This window comes from Entelurus aequoreus, linkage group LG01 (genome assembly GCF_033978785.1).
Source record: "Entelurus aequoreus isolate RoL-2023_Sb linkage group LG01, RoL_Eaeq_v1.1, whole genome shotgun sequence".
Taxonomy (NCBI): Eukaryota; Metazoa; Chordata; class Actinopteri; order Syngnathiformes; family Syngnathidae; genus Entelurus; species Entelurus aequoreus.
In genome coordinates this window covers 31,755,586-31,777,741 of record NC_084731.1, presented here as the reverse complement: position 1 = coordinate 31,777,741, position 22,156 = coordinate 31,755,586, and the positions used below count along the sequence as shown (strand labels likewise).

Here is a 22,156-nt window from a genome sequence, read left to right as displayed (position 1 = left end):
GAAACTGGAAATTGTGATGTATCATGTTGTATGCTTGCATGTTCCAAATAAACTCAAAACTCAACTCAACAGTTGTGGTGCAAGTACCGGTACCAATTCAATGTGATTATCTTGTGTGATGACTGTATTATGATGATAGTATATATCTGATTTCCCCCTGGCTCTTCTCCCTGTATACAAACTGCTGCACCTCCAGTCACCAATTCGTAAAACTGCTCAAGTTTGCGGATGACACCACCCTCATCGGGCTCATCTCGGATGGCGATGAGTCTGCCTACACTGGAGAGAGGTGGACCGGCTGGCGTCCTGGTGCAGCCACAACAACCTGGAGCTGAACGCCCAGAAAACAGTGGAGATGATCATGGACTTCAGGAAAGTCACAGCCCCACCATCCCCCCTCACCCTGATTGACTCTCCCACCCCCGTCCCCATTGTGGACTCCTTCCGTTTCTTGGGCACCACCATCACCCAAGACCTCAAGTGGGAGCCGACCATCAGCTCCCTCATCAAGAAGGCCCAGCAGAGGATGTACTTCCTGCGGCAGCTGAGGAAACTTAAGGTGCCGACCGAGATGCTGGTGCAGTTTTACTCAGCCATCATCGAGTCCATCCTGACCTCCTCCATCACAGTGTGGTTCCCCGGCGCCACAGTCCAGGATAAGCATAGACTGCAGCGCATCGTACGTGCTGCTGAGAAGGTGATTGGCTGCAAGCTCCCATCCCTCCAGGACTTGTTCTCCTCCAGGACTAGGAGGCGTGTGGGTCAGATCACAGCTGACTCTTCTCACCCTGGACACAAACTATTCTCCCCTTTCCCCTCAGGAAGGAGACTACGCTCCATCCAGACCCACACCTCCCGCCACCTGAACAGTTGTTTCCCCTCGGCCATCAGGCACATGAACAATAACTCCTAACAGTAGCTCCTCGAATTCCTTCTAAGTCTATAACAAGATCTGATAGCTCAGTTACAGCTCTTTTTATTACCAAATATGTGTTATATGTGTTTTATGTTGCACGATTGCACCAAGAAAAATTCCTAGTTTGTGAACCCGTTCTCAAACAATGGCAATAAAACTATTCTGATTCTGATTCTGATTCTGATAGTATATATCTGTATCATGAATCAATTTAAGTGGACCCCGACTTAAACAAGTTGAAAAACTTATTCGGGTGTTACCATTTAGTGGTCAATTGTACGGAATATGTACTTCACTGTGCAACCTACTAATAAAAGTCTCAATCAATCAATCAATCAATCAATCAATCAATCAATCAATCAATCAATCAATCAATGTTTATTTATATAGCCCTAAATCACAAGTGTCTCAAAGGGCTGTACAAGCCACAACGACATCCTCGGTACAGAGCCCACATACGGGCAAGGAAAAACTCACCCCAGTGGGACGTCGGTGAGTGACTATGAGAAACCTTGGAGAGGACCGCATATGTGGGTAACCCCCCCCCCTCTAGGGGAGACCGAAAGCAACGGATGTCGAGTGGGTCTGACATAACATTGTGAAAGTCAATCAATCAATTAAAAAAGAGCTACAAAATAAACTCGTACTTGCATATTTTTTTTCACTGAATACTTAAGTAATTTTTTGCATGTCTAGTTTTTACTTTTACTAGAGTCATTTTAATGTCGTACCTTATTATCTCACATGTACTGTATTGGGGCCCCCACCTATAAGCTATTACAGCTTCCTGGGAGTTTCCCTTTTACAAAGCACTTACAAATCATGTACAGTTGTTAAGTGCATTGACTTTTATTTTTTTTTGTAAATAAAGAGAGATAATGGCATTACTCCAAAGTAAAGGTACTCTTACTTGAGTACAATATTTGGCCACTCTACCCACCTCTGCTGTTCATGTAACAATGCATTATTGCTCACTATAATTAATGTATATGAGTGACAACTGTGTAATCTTGTATTTTTTCAAATGACTAAAAAAAACACGGATGTCATAAAGTCATAAAGATGCAGGGTCACCGCTTCATTAAATCACGTGTGTGTGTCGACGTTCTTTAATAGACAGATGACGCCGCAAAGAAATGGCACCGATATGCTGGGCAGCAAAGTGAGTCGACGTCGGGCACAGTAACGACGTCAGCACGCCCTCTAGTGGCAATGATGCCACGCTGTCTTCTAAGCGGTTTCCAGGATTATTTGAGGAAAGAAAAAAGGTAAGAATCCACACACTAAGTTTTATTATTGTAATTATCTTGAATCCATATAATTATTCAATTTAAAGTACATGTTTTCTATTATATAAGGAATGCACTTAGTATGAACGCCAAATCGTTTTCAGAGACAGCTTTTGATATGTACTTTTCATACCATTACCACTATATTGTTTTTCTATTTATTTTTTATTTTTTATTCAGTCATTGGTGGAGCTAAGGATAGTATTTGAATCTTGTCATTAATATTTTTTTGCAGCACTTTGGAAACATTTTTGTTGTTTAAATGTGATATATAAATAAAGTGGATTGGATTGAATATACTGGAAGCAAACTAATGCATTTGAAGAAAGCAAAACATCCTGATGAGTTATGCCTTAAAACGGGGGTGTCCAAAGCTTATTTATTTCAGCAGCCAGCTACACATTTTCAGAAATAAACATACAAACAAAAAATAGTTTTCATCAGAAAGAGAAAAAATCCTGCAATAAGGTGTAAGGCAATGGGGGAAGAAAAGATGAAATGTTGATACTAGTATAAATTAGGTTAAGTTACTTAATTAGTACCCAAAGGCAAACTTGTTTTTGCAGCCAGCAAGATCAGGACATAGAGAGAAAGTAACATATTTAGATATGACCACAACAAGCATCACAAACATTGCCAAGATCACAACATAGTACATGTGCTCAAAGTTCCCCATAAAAAGGATAACCAGTATAAAATCCCAGTCAGATAAGATTTGGGACAAGACCCCTCAAGCCAGTTCTGCTATAATACAAAACAGACACAAAATGTTGTCTTTACAATATATTTTTTTAAATATCAAAATGGCCTCTGCGTGCTTTGACCTTTCAGGAGCGGTGGTTGTCCTTATAGGCGGCTGCTTAGTATACTAATAATCCAATTCTGATACTTTTTGAATGCGGTTATAATTTGTTGATAATGAATAGAACCAGAATATATGTTGTTTATACAACAATATAATACTAGGGATTTATTTTATTCTCTGGACAATTCACTTTATTTTGAAATGTTGAGAATACGAAATAGAATATGTATCGATTTGATCCCGACCCTGTGGCGTGATACTGTTATCTGGGCCGATGAGCCTGGCCCTAAGTCCTACCACGTGGCCTTTGGTGGAAAAAGTTTGGGCACCCCTGGCTTCAAAGCTCTTGCAACACCATCATAAGAGATGATGAACGCTCACATTCTCTTTGTCACGATGTTGTGGCGCCTCCATCATCATCTCCACATCAGTACCACGGCTAAGCTGGTGGGTGACTGACCAAAGTTGACGCTTTTGAGAAACCCAAGCAGCCTCTTGTCATGCTTTGCTAATAAAAGGGCATTTTCTTTAAAGCATTGAACCAAAACTAGAATGGGGGGACTCGTCAGCAGCTGTGTCACCTGGTCTCATCAGGGGGAGGAAGAGGTTAACGACGGAGCTCCACCACCACGCAGCTTGGCGTCTATCGACAGAGAAGGCAAACAGGATGGACTTTGCCTCGACTCCCTACAGAGTCTTTCAGACAATGGACTACGCAGCCCGCAATGCCGAATCTGCTTCCAGGGATCCGAGAAGGTACATTCAAAACGTCGCAGGTGTCTAAAGTGCGGCCCGGGGGCTTTTTGTGACATATTATGAAACATTAAAGGCCTACTGAAACCCACTACTACCGACCACGCAGTCTGATAGTTTATATATCAATGATGAAATCTTAACATTATAACACATGCCAATACGGCCGGGTTAACTTATAAAGTGACATTTTAAATTTGCCGCTAAACTTCCGGTTCGAAACGCCTCTGAGGATGACGTATGCGCGTGACGTAGACCGGCGAACACGGGTATGCCTTCCACATTGAAGCCAATACGAAAAAGCTCTGTTTTCATTTCATAATTCCACAGTATTCTGGACATCTGTGTTCGTGAATCTGTTTCAATCATGTTCATTGCATTATGGAGAAGGAAGCTGAGCAAGCAAAGAAGAAAGTTGTCGGTGCGAAATGGACGTATTTTTCGAACGTAGTCAGCCACAACAGTACACAGCCGGCGCTTCTTTGTTTACATTCCCGAAAGATGCAGTCAAGATGGAAGAACTCGGATAACAGAGACTCTAACCAGGAGGACTTTTGACTTCGATACACAGACGCCTGTAGAGAACTGGGACAACACAGACTCTTACCAGGATTACTTTGATTTGGATGACAAAGACGCAGACGTGCTACTGTGAGTATGCAGCTTTGGCTTCTAAACATTTGATCGCTTGACCGTATGTGCGCAACTTTTTTTTGCGTATGTACGTAACTTTTTTAAAATATATAAGCTTTATGAACCTTGGGTTAGGTGAACGGTCTTTTGGGCTGAGTGATTGTGTGTGTTGATCAGGTGTTTGAATTGTATTGGCGTGTTCTATGGAGCTAGGAGCTAGCATAGGAGCTAGGAGCTAGCATAACACGTACCGTACCGTACGTGCGCGTCACGTACGTAACTTTTTTAAAATATATAAGCTTTATGAACCTTGGGTTAGGTGAACGGTCTTTTGGGCTGAGTGATTGTGTGTGTTGATCAGGTGTTTGAATTGTATTGGCGTGTTCTATGGAGCTAGGAGCTAGCATAGGAGCTAGGAGCTAGCATAACACGTACCGTACCGTACGTGCGCGTCACGTACGTAACTTTTTAAAAATATATAAGCTTTATGAACCTTGGGTTAGGTGAACGGTCTTTTGGGCTGAGTGATTGTGTGTGTTGATCAGGTGTTTGAATTGCATTGGCGTGTTCTATGGAGCTAGGAGCTAGCAGAGGAGCTAGGAGCTAGCATAACAAACACGCAGGTGTTATTATGCAGGATTAATTTGTGGCATATTAAATATAAGCCTGGTTGTGTTGTGGCTAATAGAGTATATATATGTCTTGTGTTTATTTACTGTTGTAGTCATTCCCAGCTGAATATCAGGTACCGTGAGTATGCAGCCTTGGCTGCTAAACATTTGATAACTTGACCGTATGTGCGCGTCACGTACGTAACTTTTTAAAAATATATAAGCTTTATGAACCTTGGGTTAGGTGAACGGTCTTTTGGGCTGAGTGATTGTGTGTGTTGATCAGGTGTTTGAATTGTATTGGCGTGTTCTATGGAGCTAGGAGCTAGCAGAGGAGCTAGGAGCTAGCATAACAAACACACAGGTGTTTTTATGCAGGATTAATTTGTGGCATGTTAAATATAAGCCTGGTTGTGTTGTGGCTAATAGAGTATATATATGTCTTGTGTTTATTTACTGTTGTAGTCATTCCCAGCTGAATATCAGGTCACCCCCGGCTCTCACAGCATCTTCCCTATCTGAATAGCTTCAACTCCCCACTAGTCCTTCACTTGCACTTTACTCATCCACAAATCTTTCATCCTCGCTCAAATTAATGGGGAAATTGTCGCTTTCTCGGTCCGAATCTCTCTCACTTCATGCGGCCATCATTGTAAACAATAGGGAACTTTGCGTATATGTTCAACTGACTACGTCACGCTACTTCCGGTAGGGGAAAGCCTTTTTTTTTATCAGATACCAAAAGTTGCAATCTTTATCGTCGTTGTTCTATACTAAATCCTTTCAGCAAAAATATGGCAATATCGCGAAATGATCAAGTATGACACAGAATAGATCTGCTATCCCCGTTTAAATAAAAAAAAATCATTTCAGTAGGCCTTTAAGGATAAGGGCCATGTTGAAAAGAGAACGTTATTATATTGAACAACTAACAATTAGACATGTCCGATAAAGGTTTTTTTGCCGATATCCGATATTCCGTTATTGTCCAAATCTTAATTACCGATTCCGATACCAACCGATACCGATATATACAGTCGTGGAATTAACACATTATTATGCCTAATTTTGTTGTGATGCCCTGCTGGATGCATTAAACAATGTAGCAAGGTTTTCCTAAATAAATCAACTCAAGTTATGGAAAAAAATGCCAACATGGCACTGCCATATTTATTATTGAAGTCACAAAGTATTATTTTTGTTAACATGCCTCAAAACAGCAGCTAGGACTTTGGGACATGCTCTCATAGAGAGCATGAGGAGGTTGAGGTGGGCGGGGTTGAGGGGGGGGGGGGTTATGGGGTAGCGGAGGTGTATATTGTAGTCTTGGAAGAGTTAGTGCTGCAAGGGATTCTGGGTATTTGTTCTGTTGTGTTTATGTTGTGTTACGGTGCGGATGTTCTCCCGAAATGTGTTTGTCATTCTTGTTTGGTGTGGATTCACAGTGTGGCGCATATTTGTAACAGTGTTAAAGTTGTTTATACGGCTACCCTCAGTGTGACCTGTATGGCTGTTGACCAAGTATGCTTGCATTCACTTGTGTGGGTGAAAAGCCGTAGATATTATGTGATTGGGCCGGCACGCAAAGGCAGTGCCTTTAAGGTTTATTGGCTCTCTGTACTTCTCCCTACGTCTGTGTACCACTCCGTACAGCGGTGTTTTAAAAAGTCATACATTTTACTTTTTGAAACCGATACCGGTAATTTCAGATATTACATTTTAAAGCATATATCGGCCGATAATATCGGCAGCCCGATATTATCGGACATCTCTACTAACAATAATTGTTGAAATAATTAGCAGCTTACCATATTTTGACATACTGTACAATGGAGAGGTTTTAATTAGAGATGACCGATAATATCGGCCTGCCGATAAATGCTTTAAAATGTAATATCGGAAATGATCAGTATCGTTTTTTTTTATTATCGGTATCGTTTTTTTGTTTTTTTTTAATTAAATCAACATAAAAAACACAAGATACACTTACAATTAGTGCACCAACCCAAAAAACCTCCCTCCCCCATTTACAATCATTCACACTCATTCACACAAAAGGGTTGTTTCTTTCTGTTATTAATATTCTGGTTCCTACATTATATATCAATATATATCAATACAGTCTGCAAGGGATACAGTCCGTAAGCACACATGATTGTGCGTGCTGCTGGTCCACTAATAGTACTAACCTTTAACAGTTCATTTGACTAATTTTCATTAATTACTAGTTTCTATGTAACTGTTTTTATATTGTTTTACTTTCTTTTTTTATTCAACAAGATGTTTTTAATTTATTATTATTATTATTAGATTATTTTTTTTATTTTATTTTTTAAAAAGGACCTTATCTTCACCATACCTGGTTGTCCAAATTAGGCATAATAATGTGTTAATTCCACGACTGTATATATCGGTATCGGTTGTTATTGGTATCGGTTGTTATCGGTATCGGTAATTAAAGAGTTGGACAATATCGGAATATCGGATATCGGCAAAAAGCCATTATCGGACATCCCTAGTTTTAATCTTTAATACAAAAATAACAAAAGGGTTGTTTCTTTGGTTAATTTATTCCATCATTTAATTCCACATACAGATATGCTGTAGGTTTTAAGTGTTGTACGAGCATACAAATGTTTTAAATGAGATGTTCCTCTAAGGTTATATTTATCCTCTTGTTGAGAAAAATTGTTGTACATTCTTTATTGTCTTTGGCTTTGGTGTAACATTTTAATTCGTAATGTGTTTATTGTGTGTTGCGGGCCAATAAAATAACAAACTCGACAAACCAGCTTTATATGGTCTTTGATGATAATATTAGTAAGAAAAATAAATGATCTCAAGGGGGTGACACTCATTTGCTTTGTTACCTAGAACACAAAGCTAAAATGTCAATATTTTGTTCAGATAATTTAGCATATATTTATTGACCTACATTTGTATTGGTTTCAGTATCTTTAATGTACAAAATATATCAAAGTGGCCTCCACATCCTTCATTTTTTTCTCTATGTGGCCCTTACTGGAAAAAGTTTGGACACTGCATTACACAATGCGCCTAAGTCTTTGATCATTTCCTTGCATATGTACACATTTCCTGCAAGTTATAGGAAGTTTTCAAGTGCTAAAGCCCTTAAAGAGGTCTAGTTTGCGAAAGAAGAATTATATTAGTAAAGAATAATAAGAAATTAAATATCTAAAGGGGTGAAATTACACTAATTTGCTTTGTTACCTATATCATAAAGCTAAGATGTAAATGTTTTGGTTAGATCGGTTTTTTCTTTTAAAAATGTATTAAGTGGCCCCCACATCCTTCAGTTTTTCTTGAAAAAGATTTGGACATACCTGAGCTACACTGATGTATTCCATATGGCTAATTAGAATAATACATAATGTTGGATATAGAGAACATACAAATAAGGATCAAATAAGGTCTGCTTCTTGAACATGTTGAATAGAGAAACTGGAAATTGTGATGTATCATGTTGTATGCATGCATGTTCCAAATAAACTCAATCAAATTCTCTCCAGTGACAATACGAAATACCAATTCAAAGACTTTAGAGTAGTCAGTGTACAGCTTGTTTAGCAGTATAGATGTACTATCCACTAAAATAGTGTGCATGGTAGAGTTGTGAAACCTGCATATGAATGCTACACAGCCCAAATATTCTCTTAAACTCAGACAATGAATGGCTTCCCTTTAAGATGACCAGCACATCATAGGTTAAAAAAGAATACATTCAATATGACTTGTTTATACATCACTTAAGCACATTCACAAGATATTCTTTGACATAAAAGAGTGTTCGTAATCAGATTTTTCAATATGGAACCATTGGTTCTGTGTGAGCGACTGTGTGCCCGGTACCAGACGTCCAACTCTGTAAACAAATATGAGTGATGGCTTGTGATAGTGCCAAGGAGGAACCAGAGCTTGAAAACCCTCTTCAGTCTTTAGTGTCCTGTTTGTGCCGATATTGTTCACCAAACAAAAGCCCTATGTTTTGCATTTTTGTTCCCCTGCTGATTTGCGCAGACAGGAGCCAATAGAAGCACCAATGAATGACATCACCTACCGTCGTGGTCAAAAGTTTACATACACTTGTAAAAAACATGTCATGGCTGTCTTGAGTTTCCAATCATTTCTACAACTTATTTTTTTGTGATAGAGTGATTGGAGCACATACTTGTTTGTCACAAAAAAACATTCATGAAGTTTGGTTCTTTTATAAGTTTACTATGGATTTACTGAAAATGTGACCAAATCTGCTGGGTCAAAAGTATACATACAGCAATGTTAATATTTGGTTACATGTCCCATTTTTGACCACCACTCTTCACAAAATTGGTGCAGTTCAGCTAAATTAGTTGGTATTCTGACATGGACTTGTTTCTTCAGCATTGCCCACACAACGGTAGGCCTGGTGTTCCTGGGATTGAAGGCCTCACCTTTCCTCCTCCAAACATATTGCTGGGTATTGTGGCCAAACAGCTCAATTTTTGTTTCATCTGACCACAGAACTTTCCTCCAGAAGATCTTATTTTTGTCCATGTGATGTCAGATGAAACAAAAATTGAGTGTTTGGCCACAATACCCAGCAATATGTTTGGAGGAGAAAAGGTGAGGCTGGGTCTTGGGCGCAGTTGGGTGTTCCAACAGGACAATGACCCCAAACACACGTCAAAAGTGGTAAAGGAATGGCTAAATCAGGCTAGAATTAAGGTTTTAGAATGGCCTTCCCAAAGTCCTGACTTAAACGTGTGGACAATGCTGAAGAAACAAGTGCATGTCAGAAAACCAACACATTTAGCTGAACTGCACCAATTTTGTCAAGAGGAGTGGTCAAAAATTCAACCAGAAGCTTTTGGATGGCTACCAAAAGCGCCTTATTGCAGTGAAACTTGCCAAGGGACATGTAACCAAATATTAACATTGCTGTATGTATACTTTTGAACCAGCAGATTTGGTCACATTTTCAGTAAACCCATAATAAATTCATAAAAGAATCAAACATCATGACTGATAGTATACACGTATATCTGTATCATGAATCAATTTAAGTGGACAAGTTGAAAAACTTATTCAGGTGTTACCATTTAGTGGTCAATTGTACAGAATATGTACTTCACTGTGCAACCTACTAATACAAGTCTCAATCAATCAATGCTCCAATCACTATCACAAAAAAATAAGAGTTGTAGAAATTATTGGAAACTCAAGACAGCCATGACATTATGCCCCTCACAAGTAAGTATGTAAACTTTTGACCACGACTATGTTGCTTGCATGAAGAGTTAAAAATCAACACATAGCAGCTTTGCAAACTAAACCATATGTAGAACAGAACAAGATGAAATTGGACTATTCTGTACAGTACGGATATTTGATGAACATTTCTGATCACCAATTACATTTTGACTGACACAAATCAAATCATATTTTCCAGCAGGAAGATGATGATGACAAGACATGATGTTGCTTAATTTAACTACACTGTTTCCTAATGTGTAAAACTGGATTGTATGTAATGTAATATCTAGGAGATGTTTTTTCACTATTCCCAGGTGGTCTATGTTGGGACCGGGGTTAAGAGGAAATAAATATGTGAGAACATGTACTCATACTTTTTGTGTCCTCCAGGGAGAGCTACTGAGCCCCTGCCGCTGCGCTGGCTCTGTGCGCTTCACTCACCAAGCTTGCCTTATCCGCTGGATCAGCGAAAAAGGTTCCTGGAACTGTGAGCTCTGCTACTTCAAGTACAGGGTCCGTTCTCTTTACACCAAGAACCCTCTGCAGGTACAAAGATGTCTCCACATTTTACGTTTGCTAAAATATCTGGGAGATTGCTTGTGCTTTTAGCTCAGTAGTCAGAACACTCGCCTCTCACACTGGCAAACTGGGTTCGCACCCCCACTCTGAACAGTAGGAAAAAACAACACAGCCGAGAGACAGTACACAATCGCTATACACGAAGCAGAGCCGTCTGTGATTGACAGCCATGAACAGCAGTCCTAGCATTCCGCCATCAAAATCGGGGACCCCTGATTGGTTGGGGGCCCATGTGTTCAGCCCAGGCAAGCCCGTGGATTAAGGCGGCCCTGCTTGTGGTCCATACCTAAAACGTTAACTGCTTATTGAAGGCCATAACAACTTAAGCAACATGATACAGCAAAACTTGATTATAGAAAGTAAGTAATTATAGATTTTGGTTAAACTAAGTAATGATTGATTATGGTAAACAATTATTGGTTATGGTTAAAATAAGTAATGATTGACTGGTTAAAATGATTGGTTATGGTTAAAATAAGTAATTATTGATTATGGTAAAATAATGACTGGTTATGGTTAAAATAAGTAATGATTGATTATGATTAAATTAGTAATGATTGCTTATGGTTAAAAATGATTGGTTATTGTAAAAAATTATTGGTTATTGTTAAAATAAGTAATGGTTAATTATGGTTGAAATTAGTAATGCTTGGTTATGGTAAAAATAATGATTGATTATGGTTAAAATAATGATTGGTTATGGTTAAAATAAGTAATTATTGATTATGGTAAAATAATGACTGGTTATGGTTAAAATAAGTAATGATTGATTATGATTAAATTAGTAATGATTGCTTATGGTTAAAAATGATTGGTTATTGTAAAAAATGATTGGTTATTGTTAAAATGAGTAATGGTTAATTATGGTTGAAATTAGTAATGCTTGGTTATGGTAAAAATAATGATTGATTATGGTTAAAATAATGATTGGTTATGGTTGAAATAATAATGATTGGTTATGGTTAACATGATTGGTTACAATTAAAATAAGTAATGATTGATTATGATTAGTTTAGGAATGATTGGCCCTGAAGGGAATAAGCGGTAGAAAATGGATGGATGGATGGTTATTAGGGGTGTGGAAAAAAAATGGATTCGAATTCGAATCGCAATTCTCACGTTGTGCGATTCAGAATCGATTCTCATTTTTAAAAAATCTAATTTTTTCTTTTTTTTTTTCTTTTTTAATTTATCAATCCAACAAAACAATACACAGCAATACCATAACAGGGCAATCCAATTCCAAAACCAAACCCGACCCAGCAACACTCAGAACTGCAAAAAACAGAGCAATTGAGAGGAGACACAAACACGACACAGAACAATCCAAAAGTAGTGAAACAAAAATTTATATTATCAACAACAGTATCAATATTAGTTACAATTTCAACATAGCAGTGATTAAAAATCCCTCATTGACATTATCATTAGATTATAAAAATGCATCTCATAAGCTTGACAACACACCGTGTCCAATATTTTCACAGAGATAAAATAAGTCATATTTTTGGTTCATTTAATAGTTACAACAAATGTACATGATTGCAATCAGTTGATAAAACATTGTCCTTTACAATTATAAAAGCTTTTTTACAAAAATCTACTACTCTGCTTGCATGTCAGCAGACTGGGGTAGATCCTGCTGAAATCCTATGTATTGAATGAATAGAGAATCCTTTTGAATCGGGAAAAAAATCGTTTTTGAATCGAGAATCATGTTGAATTGAAAAAAAAAATTGATTTTGAATTGAATCGTGACCCCAAGAATCGATATTGAATCGAATCGTGGGACACCCAAAGATTCACAGCCCTAATGGTTAAGGTTAAAAATGATTGGTTATGGTTACAATAAGTAATGATTGATTATGGTTCCTGCCATCCATTTTCTTCCGCTTATCCGAGGTCGGGTCGCGGGGGCAGCAGCCTAAGCAGTGAAGCCCAGACTTCCCTCTCCCCAGCCACCTCGTCCAGCTCCTCCCGGGGGATACCGAGGCGCTCCCAGGCCAGCCGGGAGACATAGTCTTCCCAACGTGTCCTGGGTCTTCCCCGTGGCCTCCTACTGGTCAGACGTGCCCTAAACACCCCCCTAGGCGTTCGGGTGGCATCCTGACCAGATGCCCGAACCACCTCATCTGGCTCCTATGGATGTGGAGGAGCAGCGTCTTTACTTTCAGCGCCCCCCGGATGACAGAGCCTCTCACCCTATCTCTAAGGGAGAGCCCCGCCACCCGGCGGAGAAAACTCATTTCGGCCGCTTGTACCTGGGATCTTGTCCTTTCGTTCATAACCCAAAACTCATGACCATAGGTGAAGATGGGAACGTAGATCGACCGGTAAATTCACCACAACGGATCGATACAGCGTCCGCTTTACTGAAGACGCCGCACAGATCCGCCTGTCGATCTCACGATCCACTCTTCCCTCACTCGTGAACAAGACTCCGAGGTACTTGAACTCCTCCACATGGGGCAAGACCCAACTTGGAGATGGCACTCCACCCTTTCTCGGGCGAGAACCATGGACTCGGACTTGGAGGTGCTGATTATGATTAAAATAAGTAATTATTTGTTATGGTAATAATAATGATTGGTTATGGTAATAATAATGATTGGTTAAGGTTAAGATAAGTAATGATAGATTATGGTTAAAATAATAATTGGTTATGGTTAATATAAGTAATGATTGGTTATGGTTAAAATAATGGGTTATGGTTAAAATAAGTAATGGATGGTTATGGTTAAAATAATGATTGGTTATGGTTAAAATGACTGGTTATGGTTAAAATAAGTAATGATTGATTATGGTTAAAGGGGTACTGCACTTGTAATTGTGCTTTTAATTCACAATCCTAATGAGAAAGAACACGTGTGTCTAACTTGTAAACAAACGTAAATACAAGTCTGATTACAATGGAGCTAAAAGGAGACATGACATCATTGCGTCTATTCCGACCATAAAACTCAATAAGTAATCATCCAAAAAGCGCCAACATTTCTGCATTTACATTTTGTTACCTGAATAATAAGAATGAGCGATATTGGTATTAGGAGCGCTAACGTTAAAGATGTACATTTAGTGGCGCATTGATCAGAGAGGCAACTTCTTAATGCTGCTGTATTGACATCATCAGCTGGTGAGCTGCCTTCTCGCCTCAGAGCTCGTTAAAGTTAATTGTAGAATATAAGTCATGTCTCTCACCTGGACAGTAAAATGATGTGGACATAAACTGAGAAGTTGGCACACTTTGACAGCCAACCTAAAACCAGAAATGGCGAGAAAGACGCTTCGCCCCTTTTTTCTTTGTAAGTATTATGAGTCATTCTTCCTCTAAACGGGAATCTATCAACATCCTAACAGTTGGCATCCCAGTGAGGGCAGACATTGTACAGTAAGTGATGTTTTATTATGAATGTTGGCCCTCGTGATGTCTGCAGTGAGTAATATTCAGTGATGTTATCGAAGTAGAAAGGGAAAGTTGTGATGCGTTTTTTCAATTAATGCGCCGACGTATGCTTAAAATGAGCAAAATACATATATATTACATATTGTTATGAATGTGTCTGCTACTACATTGCATATACTTGCAGCATGTATATTACATATATACTCTACTTACAGCGTGGATCTAATATGTTGAAATTGTTCGGCTATTTTTTTAAGCGCTCTATATGCAGAATAGAGCTACTCTCATAGGCTCCATTGTAAGCGGCCTTTTGCTTGCGTTTAGTTGCTATAGTTAATATGCATAACAAAAAAAAACACATGTTCTTATTGTACATACGAATTGTGAATGATAGGCACAATTCCAAAAAAAATTGCAGTTCCCCTTTAAGATAAGTAATGAGCTCCAGGTTAGTGGAACTGATTGAAACGGCGGATGAGGCCTACTGAAGAGACAAGTGACAGGTGTGTTGGGAAGCACATTCAAACAAAAGGACAGGAATTAAAAAGCCACACTGCACACACAAAGGGTGGTGCAACACAATAAAACAGGAAATGCCAAATTATTAGCTTTCTTTTGTGAATTAATGAACTGTATCATTTTCAACAAAAAGGTCCCACGACATTTTGGTGGAAATGTATTGTCCAAAATCTATGTTGTTGAATCCAATTAGCTATTTTATCTAAAGAAAGCCTTGAAATAAAGTGTGACTTTTATGTTGACCAAAATAAGAGGATTTCTGAATACTATTTTACTTGAGTCTGGAATGCTTAAACAAATGGAAATTCAGTACTCACAATTAAGTACAGGGCCACCTTGATTCAGTTCACCTTAATTGCTATAAACTGTCTTTATTAATGGTTGATTATTTTTTTCATTTTGCTTTACTCAAACTATAGTAATTAAAATGTAGGATCTCTCAGTTGTTCCTACAAGAATCAATAATGTGATGTATTGAAACTAGCAAAATTCTAACTACCGTAACTCAAGTGCTGCCAACATATACAATTTTTAACTCTGGAATTTACACAATTTAAATGTGCTTTTAGTGAGTCCAAAGGATTATTAATGCTAAAAGTTTTAATACTAATGAGCTGTGTTTGTCAAGTTTTGTTATTCCGCCCAAAAACTTTGTTAGTGGCACGCTCCACAGCCCAGTTTTCATCCGATCCGGAACCACTCAAGTATCAAAACATTTGGCTCTATCGGGAATTGTGAGCTCCCCCCAAAAAATAAAAAAATAAAATATCCCAGATTACCCAGAATTCCCGTTTTGCCGGGACATTTTGCACATTGAAAATTAATGGGCCATTTTTCGAACTTGCACAACTTCCACATTTCTCAATCGATTCAAACCGTTCCACCATCCCCACATCTCACCTTGGACTACCATTAAACTACCATTTTCCAAGTTCAAAAAAATTCCAGGAATTGAGAAAAATTCCAAATTTTAACCTCTTTCTGGAAAGTTTACAGTACACATTTTTTAACCGTTTTTGACCATTCCACCTTCAAAATTCCTATTAGTTGGGACGACAAAAGTAATCTTTTTTTTTGTACAAATTCCCGGTTTACCAGAAATTCCAGGAATTCTGAAATACCCACTTCAATTCAAACTGTTAATAACATTTTTCAAACGGATTCCAAAAATTCTAACACCAACCCATTTATATCATCTAGGACAGGGGTCGGCAACCTTTACCATTTAAAGAGCCATTTTGACAAGTTTCACAAATTAAAGAAAACAATGGGAGCCACAAAACTCTTGAAAATTTAAAACGAAAACACTGCATACAAAGCTTTTTTTGCTTTGTGCTATGTTTTAACCAGGGGTCTCAGACACAAGCCCCGGCCCGCACCTTAATATAAAAATTTAATGATAGTGCGACCCGCGATTACGCCTGATAGCGTCATACTTGCCAACCCTCTCAATTTATCCGGGAGATTCCCGAGTTCCAGGGCGTGATGATACTGCCTTTAGCGCCCTCTACAGCCTGCTCCAACAGCGTACCTGCTCGGCCACATGTTGAATGCAGCTTCAGCATGCTCAGTGCACACGTAAGTGACAGCAAGGCATACTTGTTCAACAGACACACAGCTTACACTGACGGTGGTCGTATATAACAACTTTAACACTGTTACGTTACAAATATGCGCCACACTGTGAACCCACACCAAAAAAGAATGACAAACACACCGCCCACCTCAACCGACGCACGGAGGGGGGGTTGATGTGTGGGGGGGTTTGGTGGTAGCGGGGGTGTATAATGTAGACTGGCTGCATGGGATTCTGGGTATTTGCTGTGTTGTGTTTTTGTTGTGTTACTTGCGGAGGTTCTCCAGAAATGTGTTTTGTCATTCTTTTTTGGTGTGGGTTCACAGTGTGGCGCATATTTGTAACGTAACAGTTTTAAAGTTGTTTTAAACGGCCACCGTCAGTGTAAGCTGTGTGGCTGTTGACTAAGTATGCCTTGCTGTCTCCTACGTTAGCAAGCAGAAGCTGCATACAACATGTGGGTGGTCTGTAATGCGATTTGTGCAGGCTATAGAGGACAATTATTGCAGTACCGCTAAGGTACACTCTTAATTCCATTGTTAGGGTGAAAATCGGAGAATATTAACCCCGGGAGATCACTAGGAGAGGCACTGACGTCCGTAAAACTCCAGGGAAAACCGTGAGGGTCGGCAAGTATGCAGCTGAGCCGCATCAGAGTGGTCAAAGAGCCGCATGCGGCTCCGGAGCCGCGGGTTGCCGACCCATGATCTAGGACAATTGTGTTGGCATCAATATTTTAAAAGAATTCCTGGTTTTCACGAAATTCCCAAGTTTCCTGGGAAATTCCCATTCAAATGAATGTACATATTCATATTTGTACAATTTAAATTTTCTCTATAAAATTTTTCACATTTTTTAAACCCAATTCCGATATTTCAACCATCCACCCACACTAATCTTCCCATATATCGTACGCAAAACATGTTTTCCCTTTCCCAAATTCCAGGTAATTCTCGACAATGAATGGGAACTATACAATCGACTGTATAGCCCACATTTCTCATCCGATTTGAACCGTTATTTGGCCGATTGGGACATGGGACAAGAGACAGCTATCATGTAAATAAAATTGTTAATTAACATGCTTGTGTTAATCTGTACGGTCATGTTCAGAGTTCACAAATGTTTGTAAAAATTTCCCGTCCTGAAAGATTATTGATGGAGAATAAGAAGTGTTATGTGAGAGAGAAAAAAGACGTGTGCACAAGAAAGAATGTGTCGGAATTTAACCTGTTGTTAGCACAAGATAATAAAAGTTGAAAAGAGTCGTACTGTGTTACTTCTCCTGGACACAACAACAACACAATAAGAATTCAGTAATCATTTTTATAGCACCAAGATATTAAGTACACAATGTCAATTTTCATGCAAATGTTTAATCATTGTTTTTTTTCATTCAATAATTTGGGCATTTTAAGCACAAAGCCTGCTCGGCTGTGTTCAGGGACCCTCTTAGCAAAAAACTGACCATCCACAGCTCTGCGTTCAAACCTAAGGATTCTTTGGCGGTGCATGCAAGCTTTGCAGGAGGCAGGGGGAACGATGGTGTGGCCTCCCACAAACAGTGCAACGCGAGAGTATATTGCAGAGAAGCTGCTTGGATTTTTTCTTTTTCTTTAAAAAAAAAAAAATGTAATTACATTTTTTTAAATGTAACCTTTTATATTTCTATTTTTCCTTAAGAAGGTGCTTGGTTTTTGCTTTTTCTCCCCCTCTTTTTAATGTAATTAAAATATTTTCTAACTAGATGCTTTATATATTTTTTATTTTTACTCAATAAGCTGCTTGGTTTTTGCTTTTTCTTTCCACCCCCCTTTTTAATGTAATTAGAAAATACATATATATTTTTTTTACTTAAAGAAGCTGCTTGTTATTTTTTCTCCCCCTCTTTTTGAAGTATTTTTTATTTATCTTATTTTATTGTATTTTTTTCTCTCTCAAAAAGCAGCATGGTTTTAGTCCCCCCCACCATTTTTTATGTTTTTTTTTTCAATATAAATAAATTTTCTTAAGAAGCTACAAGCTACAATTGACTGGCAACACATTTTAAATAATAAGTGTATAAAATGACGTTAACATGATAATTGGAAGAGTTTTTATATGTGACTATCTTTTTCTGCAGTGGCAAGCGGTCTCGCTGTCCTTGATAGAAAAAGTGCAGATCTCAGCCATCGTCCTGAGCACTGTGTTCCTCCTGACCAGCATGGCCTGGCTCATATGGTCCGTTGTCAGTATCGAAGCAAAATGGCAGCGGCAGGACTTTGTATTTCAGATATGCTATGGCTTGTACGGCTTCATGGACTTGATTTGTACAGGTATCACCAACACAAACACTGTCACAATTTTTACACATGTCTTACATATGTCCAGCTTGTGTGCTATCGCTTTGCTGTTGTGTAGCTAGTAGCCTATAGCCTACCATGTTTACCTTTTGTAAGTGACTTGACTAAAATAGAAGAAAATACAAACTTTGTGTGCTGTTTGGAGAACATTTAGATGTTAACTGGCTGTCCAGCTTTGCCCAAGTAAACATAATCCTTGTATCGGATCACTTAAAGTCGAGATTTTGCTTTTAAACCGACAAGCAAAATCCTATACTTGTTTCTTTTGCTGATACCAGACCGATTATTATCAATATCAGATTGGGACAACACTAATTTTCAGACATTCTGTAATTTTTGTGTGTTATTTCTTATTGCCCTCGTCCTCATGTATACCGTATTTTTCGGAGTATAAGTCGCACTGGAGTATAAGTCGCACCGGCCGAAAATGCTTAATAAAGAAGGGAAAAAACATAAGTCGCACTGGAGTATAAGTCACATTTTTGGGGGAAATTTATTTGGTAAAACCCAACACCAAGAATAGACATTTGAAAGGCAATTTAAAATAAATAAAGAATAGTGAACAACAGGCTGAATAAGTGTACGTTATATGACGCATAAATAACCAACTGAGAACGTGTCTGGTATGTTAACGTAACATATTATGGTAAGAGTCATTCAAATAACTAACATATAGAACATGCTATATACGTTTACCAAACAATCTGTCACTCCTAGTCTCTTACGTGAATGAGCTAAATGATATTATTGGATATTTTACGGTAATGTGTTAATAATTTCACACAAGTCGCTCCTGAGTATAAGTCGCTCCCCCAGCCAAACTATGAAAAAAACTGCGACTTATAGTCCGAAAAATACGGTACTTTGAAGCACCTTACGACCACAAGAAAGTGAGATACATGTACCCATTTTAGGACTTTCAAAGTCATGGGTGCATTTTTCCATTTGTGTTTATATGACCTAATATTGGGGTTGATCCTCATTCTTGTTCCTTTTATACACAGGACTTCTAATCCATGAAGGACCGTCTGTTTTCCGAATCTTAAAGCGCTGGCATACAATCAACCATCACTGGAAAGTTCTGAATTACGAGAAAGAGAAAGACTTGGTTGACGCCGTCACTAACAGAAAGGTGGAAGGCGGCGATGAAGACGCAGACGACGGACAGGAGGCGACTCGGCAAGTCAGGACTTCTGTACAACAACACTTGGGCAATTCTGTTTCTTATGTCCTCAACCAGCTAAGGCCTAATAATCTTCACCACGCCAACCATGACGAGGTCATGAGGGTAACCACTGTATAAATTACACCTGTAGCACACACACCACCATTATTTTCCCTTCCCTTACAACAGCTAACATTTGCACACAGAAGCAAATATTTTGTCTGAAAACTCTTTAACACATTGTTTATTGTTTATGAACTTTCCTTTTGCCGACAGGACCAATGATTGGCAATTGTTTTATGAAGAAAAGGATGCATTTTGTTGAAAATTAAAGTTCAGTTAATTATTTTACTGACTGAAATGGTTTGGCGAGTTCCAGTGCTCATGGATAAATCAATGAAAGGCCAAATAAAACTTACGCTTTGACCAGATGGCCTGAAATATGGCTTCAATTTGTAATCTTTAATGTGATTCAAATGCCAAACAGGGAAACTGCCCATTGGAAAGTACCATATGCTGCTAAAATCAGACTTTCACAATAAAATAGAATTTAAAACCATCAAAAATGTTATATTTTAAATAACTACTAGACTTATATCTTTAAAAAACAATTACATTTACACTTATTTACATTTACACTCAGTGTATTTATACAGCCCTTAAAGGGGAACTGCACTTTTTGCTTTATGGGGGAGTTTTACCTATTCACAATCATGATGAAAGACATGACAACGGATGTATTTTCATTCTAAATATTAAATACAAGTCCAAAAGTCCACTTCCAATGGAGCCTATGGGAGCCGCTCTATTCTGCCTTTAAAGCCCTCATCCAAACCCCTTCATTAAAATTTTATATACCGTATTTTCCGCACTATAAGGCGCACCTAAAAACCTCAAATTTTTTCAAAAGCTTACTGCGCCTTATAATCCGGTGCACCTTATATATGGACCAATATTGAGCCACAACAAACCTAAACTTCATTTTCATAAAGTTTAGGTCTCGCAACTATGGTAAGCAGCCGCCAACTTATTTTTCCCCTGTAGAAGACGCGCTTCTAACCCAAAAATGGCTCCTATTAAGAGACACGCTTACGACGCAGAGTTTAAACTTAAGACGATCAGTCACGCAGTAGAACACGGGAATAGAGCAGCAGCGAGAGAATTTAACATAAACGAATCAATGGTGTTTAATTCGGACACTGAAGAAGAATTTGAGGGATTCGTGGATGAGGAATAACTTCATAAAGTGAGCTTTGCATGTTTATTTTGTGTGTTGTGTTGTATGACATTAACGTTTGAGCAACGTTGAGTTATTGATATATTGTTACTGCTCTGCACTATTTCGAGTGTTACTATATTGTGATTGCACTAACGTTTGATTTACCGTAGCAGTATCACTGTTTTTTACGTGTTTACTGAATCGGAAAAGTTCCCCTCCACTATGTGATATAAATGTTGCACTACATGTTATACCTTGCTGTTGTTAAAAGATAAACAAAACACCACGTCACTGACTTTACCTCGGGGAAAACAATAAAACAGCTGTTTATTCATTTTGGGAGTGAACAGAGTTGTCAGAACGCTGGTTTGTAATCTATTAATAAAGTTTGACTGACCTATCTGACTGTTTTGTTGACATTCCCTTTAGCGCAGCTCCATCTAATGGATGCATAGCGGTGCGCCTTATATATGAACAAAGTTTTGAAATATGCCATTCATTGAAGATGCACCTTATAATCCGGTGCGCCTTATAGTGCGGAAAATACGGTACGTATATAAGTATATAATGTAATAGGCACATTTATTTGTATTTAATATTTACATATTTTGATCATTTTAGGCATACGCAGCGCATTAGCTTAAAAAATGCATCACAATGTTAGCTTTAAAAAAAAAAAAACTAAATCACTGATTATTGCTAACTGCATACTTTACGAGAGCCAACAAACATAATAAAACATAACTTACTGTACAAGGTCTGCTGTCATTAGGATGCTGACTGCTAGAATGTACATATAGAATATTGTACAATTGTAACCAATTGGGTTGAGTTTTTTTCTTGCCCTGATGTGGGATCTGAGCCGAGGGGGATCTGAGCCGAGGATGTCGTTGTGGCATGTGTAGCCCTTTGAGACACTTGTGATTTAGGGCTAAATAAATAAACTTTGATTCCCATTTAGATGAAGAATGACTCATAATACTGGCGAAGAAAAGGGGGGTAGAACCAAGCGTCTTCATGTCGTGCTCTCGCCATCCCAGGTCAAAATTGCCTGTCAAAGTGTACCAACTTGTCGGATTACATCCTCGTGCTT

At 38.5% G+C, this 22,156-nt stretch overlaps 1 protein-coding gene across 2 annotated transcripts; it reads left to right on the top strand.

Annotated features, from left to right (window-relative positions):
- Window positions 1-2,048: 2,048 nt before the first annotated feature.
- LOC133650508 (E3 ubiquitin-protein ligase MARCHF9-like) lies at window positions 2,049-21,365 on the top strand. 2 transcript variants are annotated; one of them, XM_062047838.1, is made up of 5 exons: window positions 2,049-2,184; window positions 3,545-3,766; window positions 10,651-10,806; window positions 18,460-18,652; window positions 19,684-21,365. In XM_062047838.1, the coding sequence occupies exons 2-5, from the start codon at window positions 3,563-3,565 to the stop codon at window positions 19,980-19,982; spliced, it is 852 nt and encodes a 283-aa protein (XP_061903822.1). In that variant the 5' UTR covers window positions 2,049-2,184; window positions 3,545-3,562; the 3' UTR covers window positions 19,983-21,365. The 2 variants fall into 2 exon arrangements, with proteins under 2 accessions (XP_061903822.1, XP_061903813.1); XM_062047829.1 differs by lacking the exon at window positions 2,049-2,184 and having other exon boundaries at window positions 3,453-3,766.
- The last annotated feature ends 791 nt before the right edge of the window (window positions 21,366-22,156 follow it).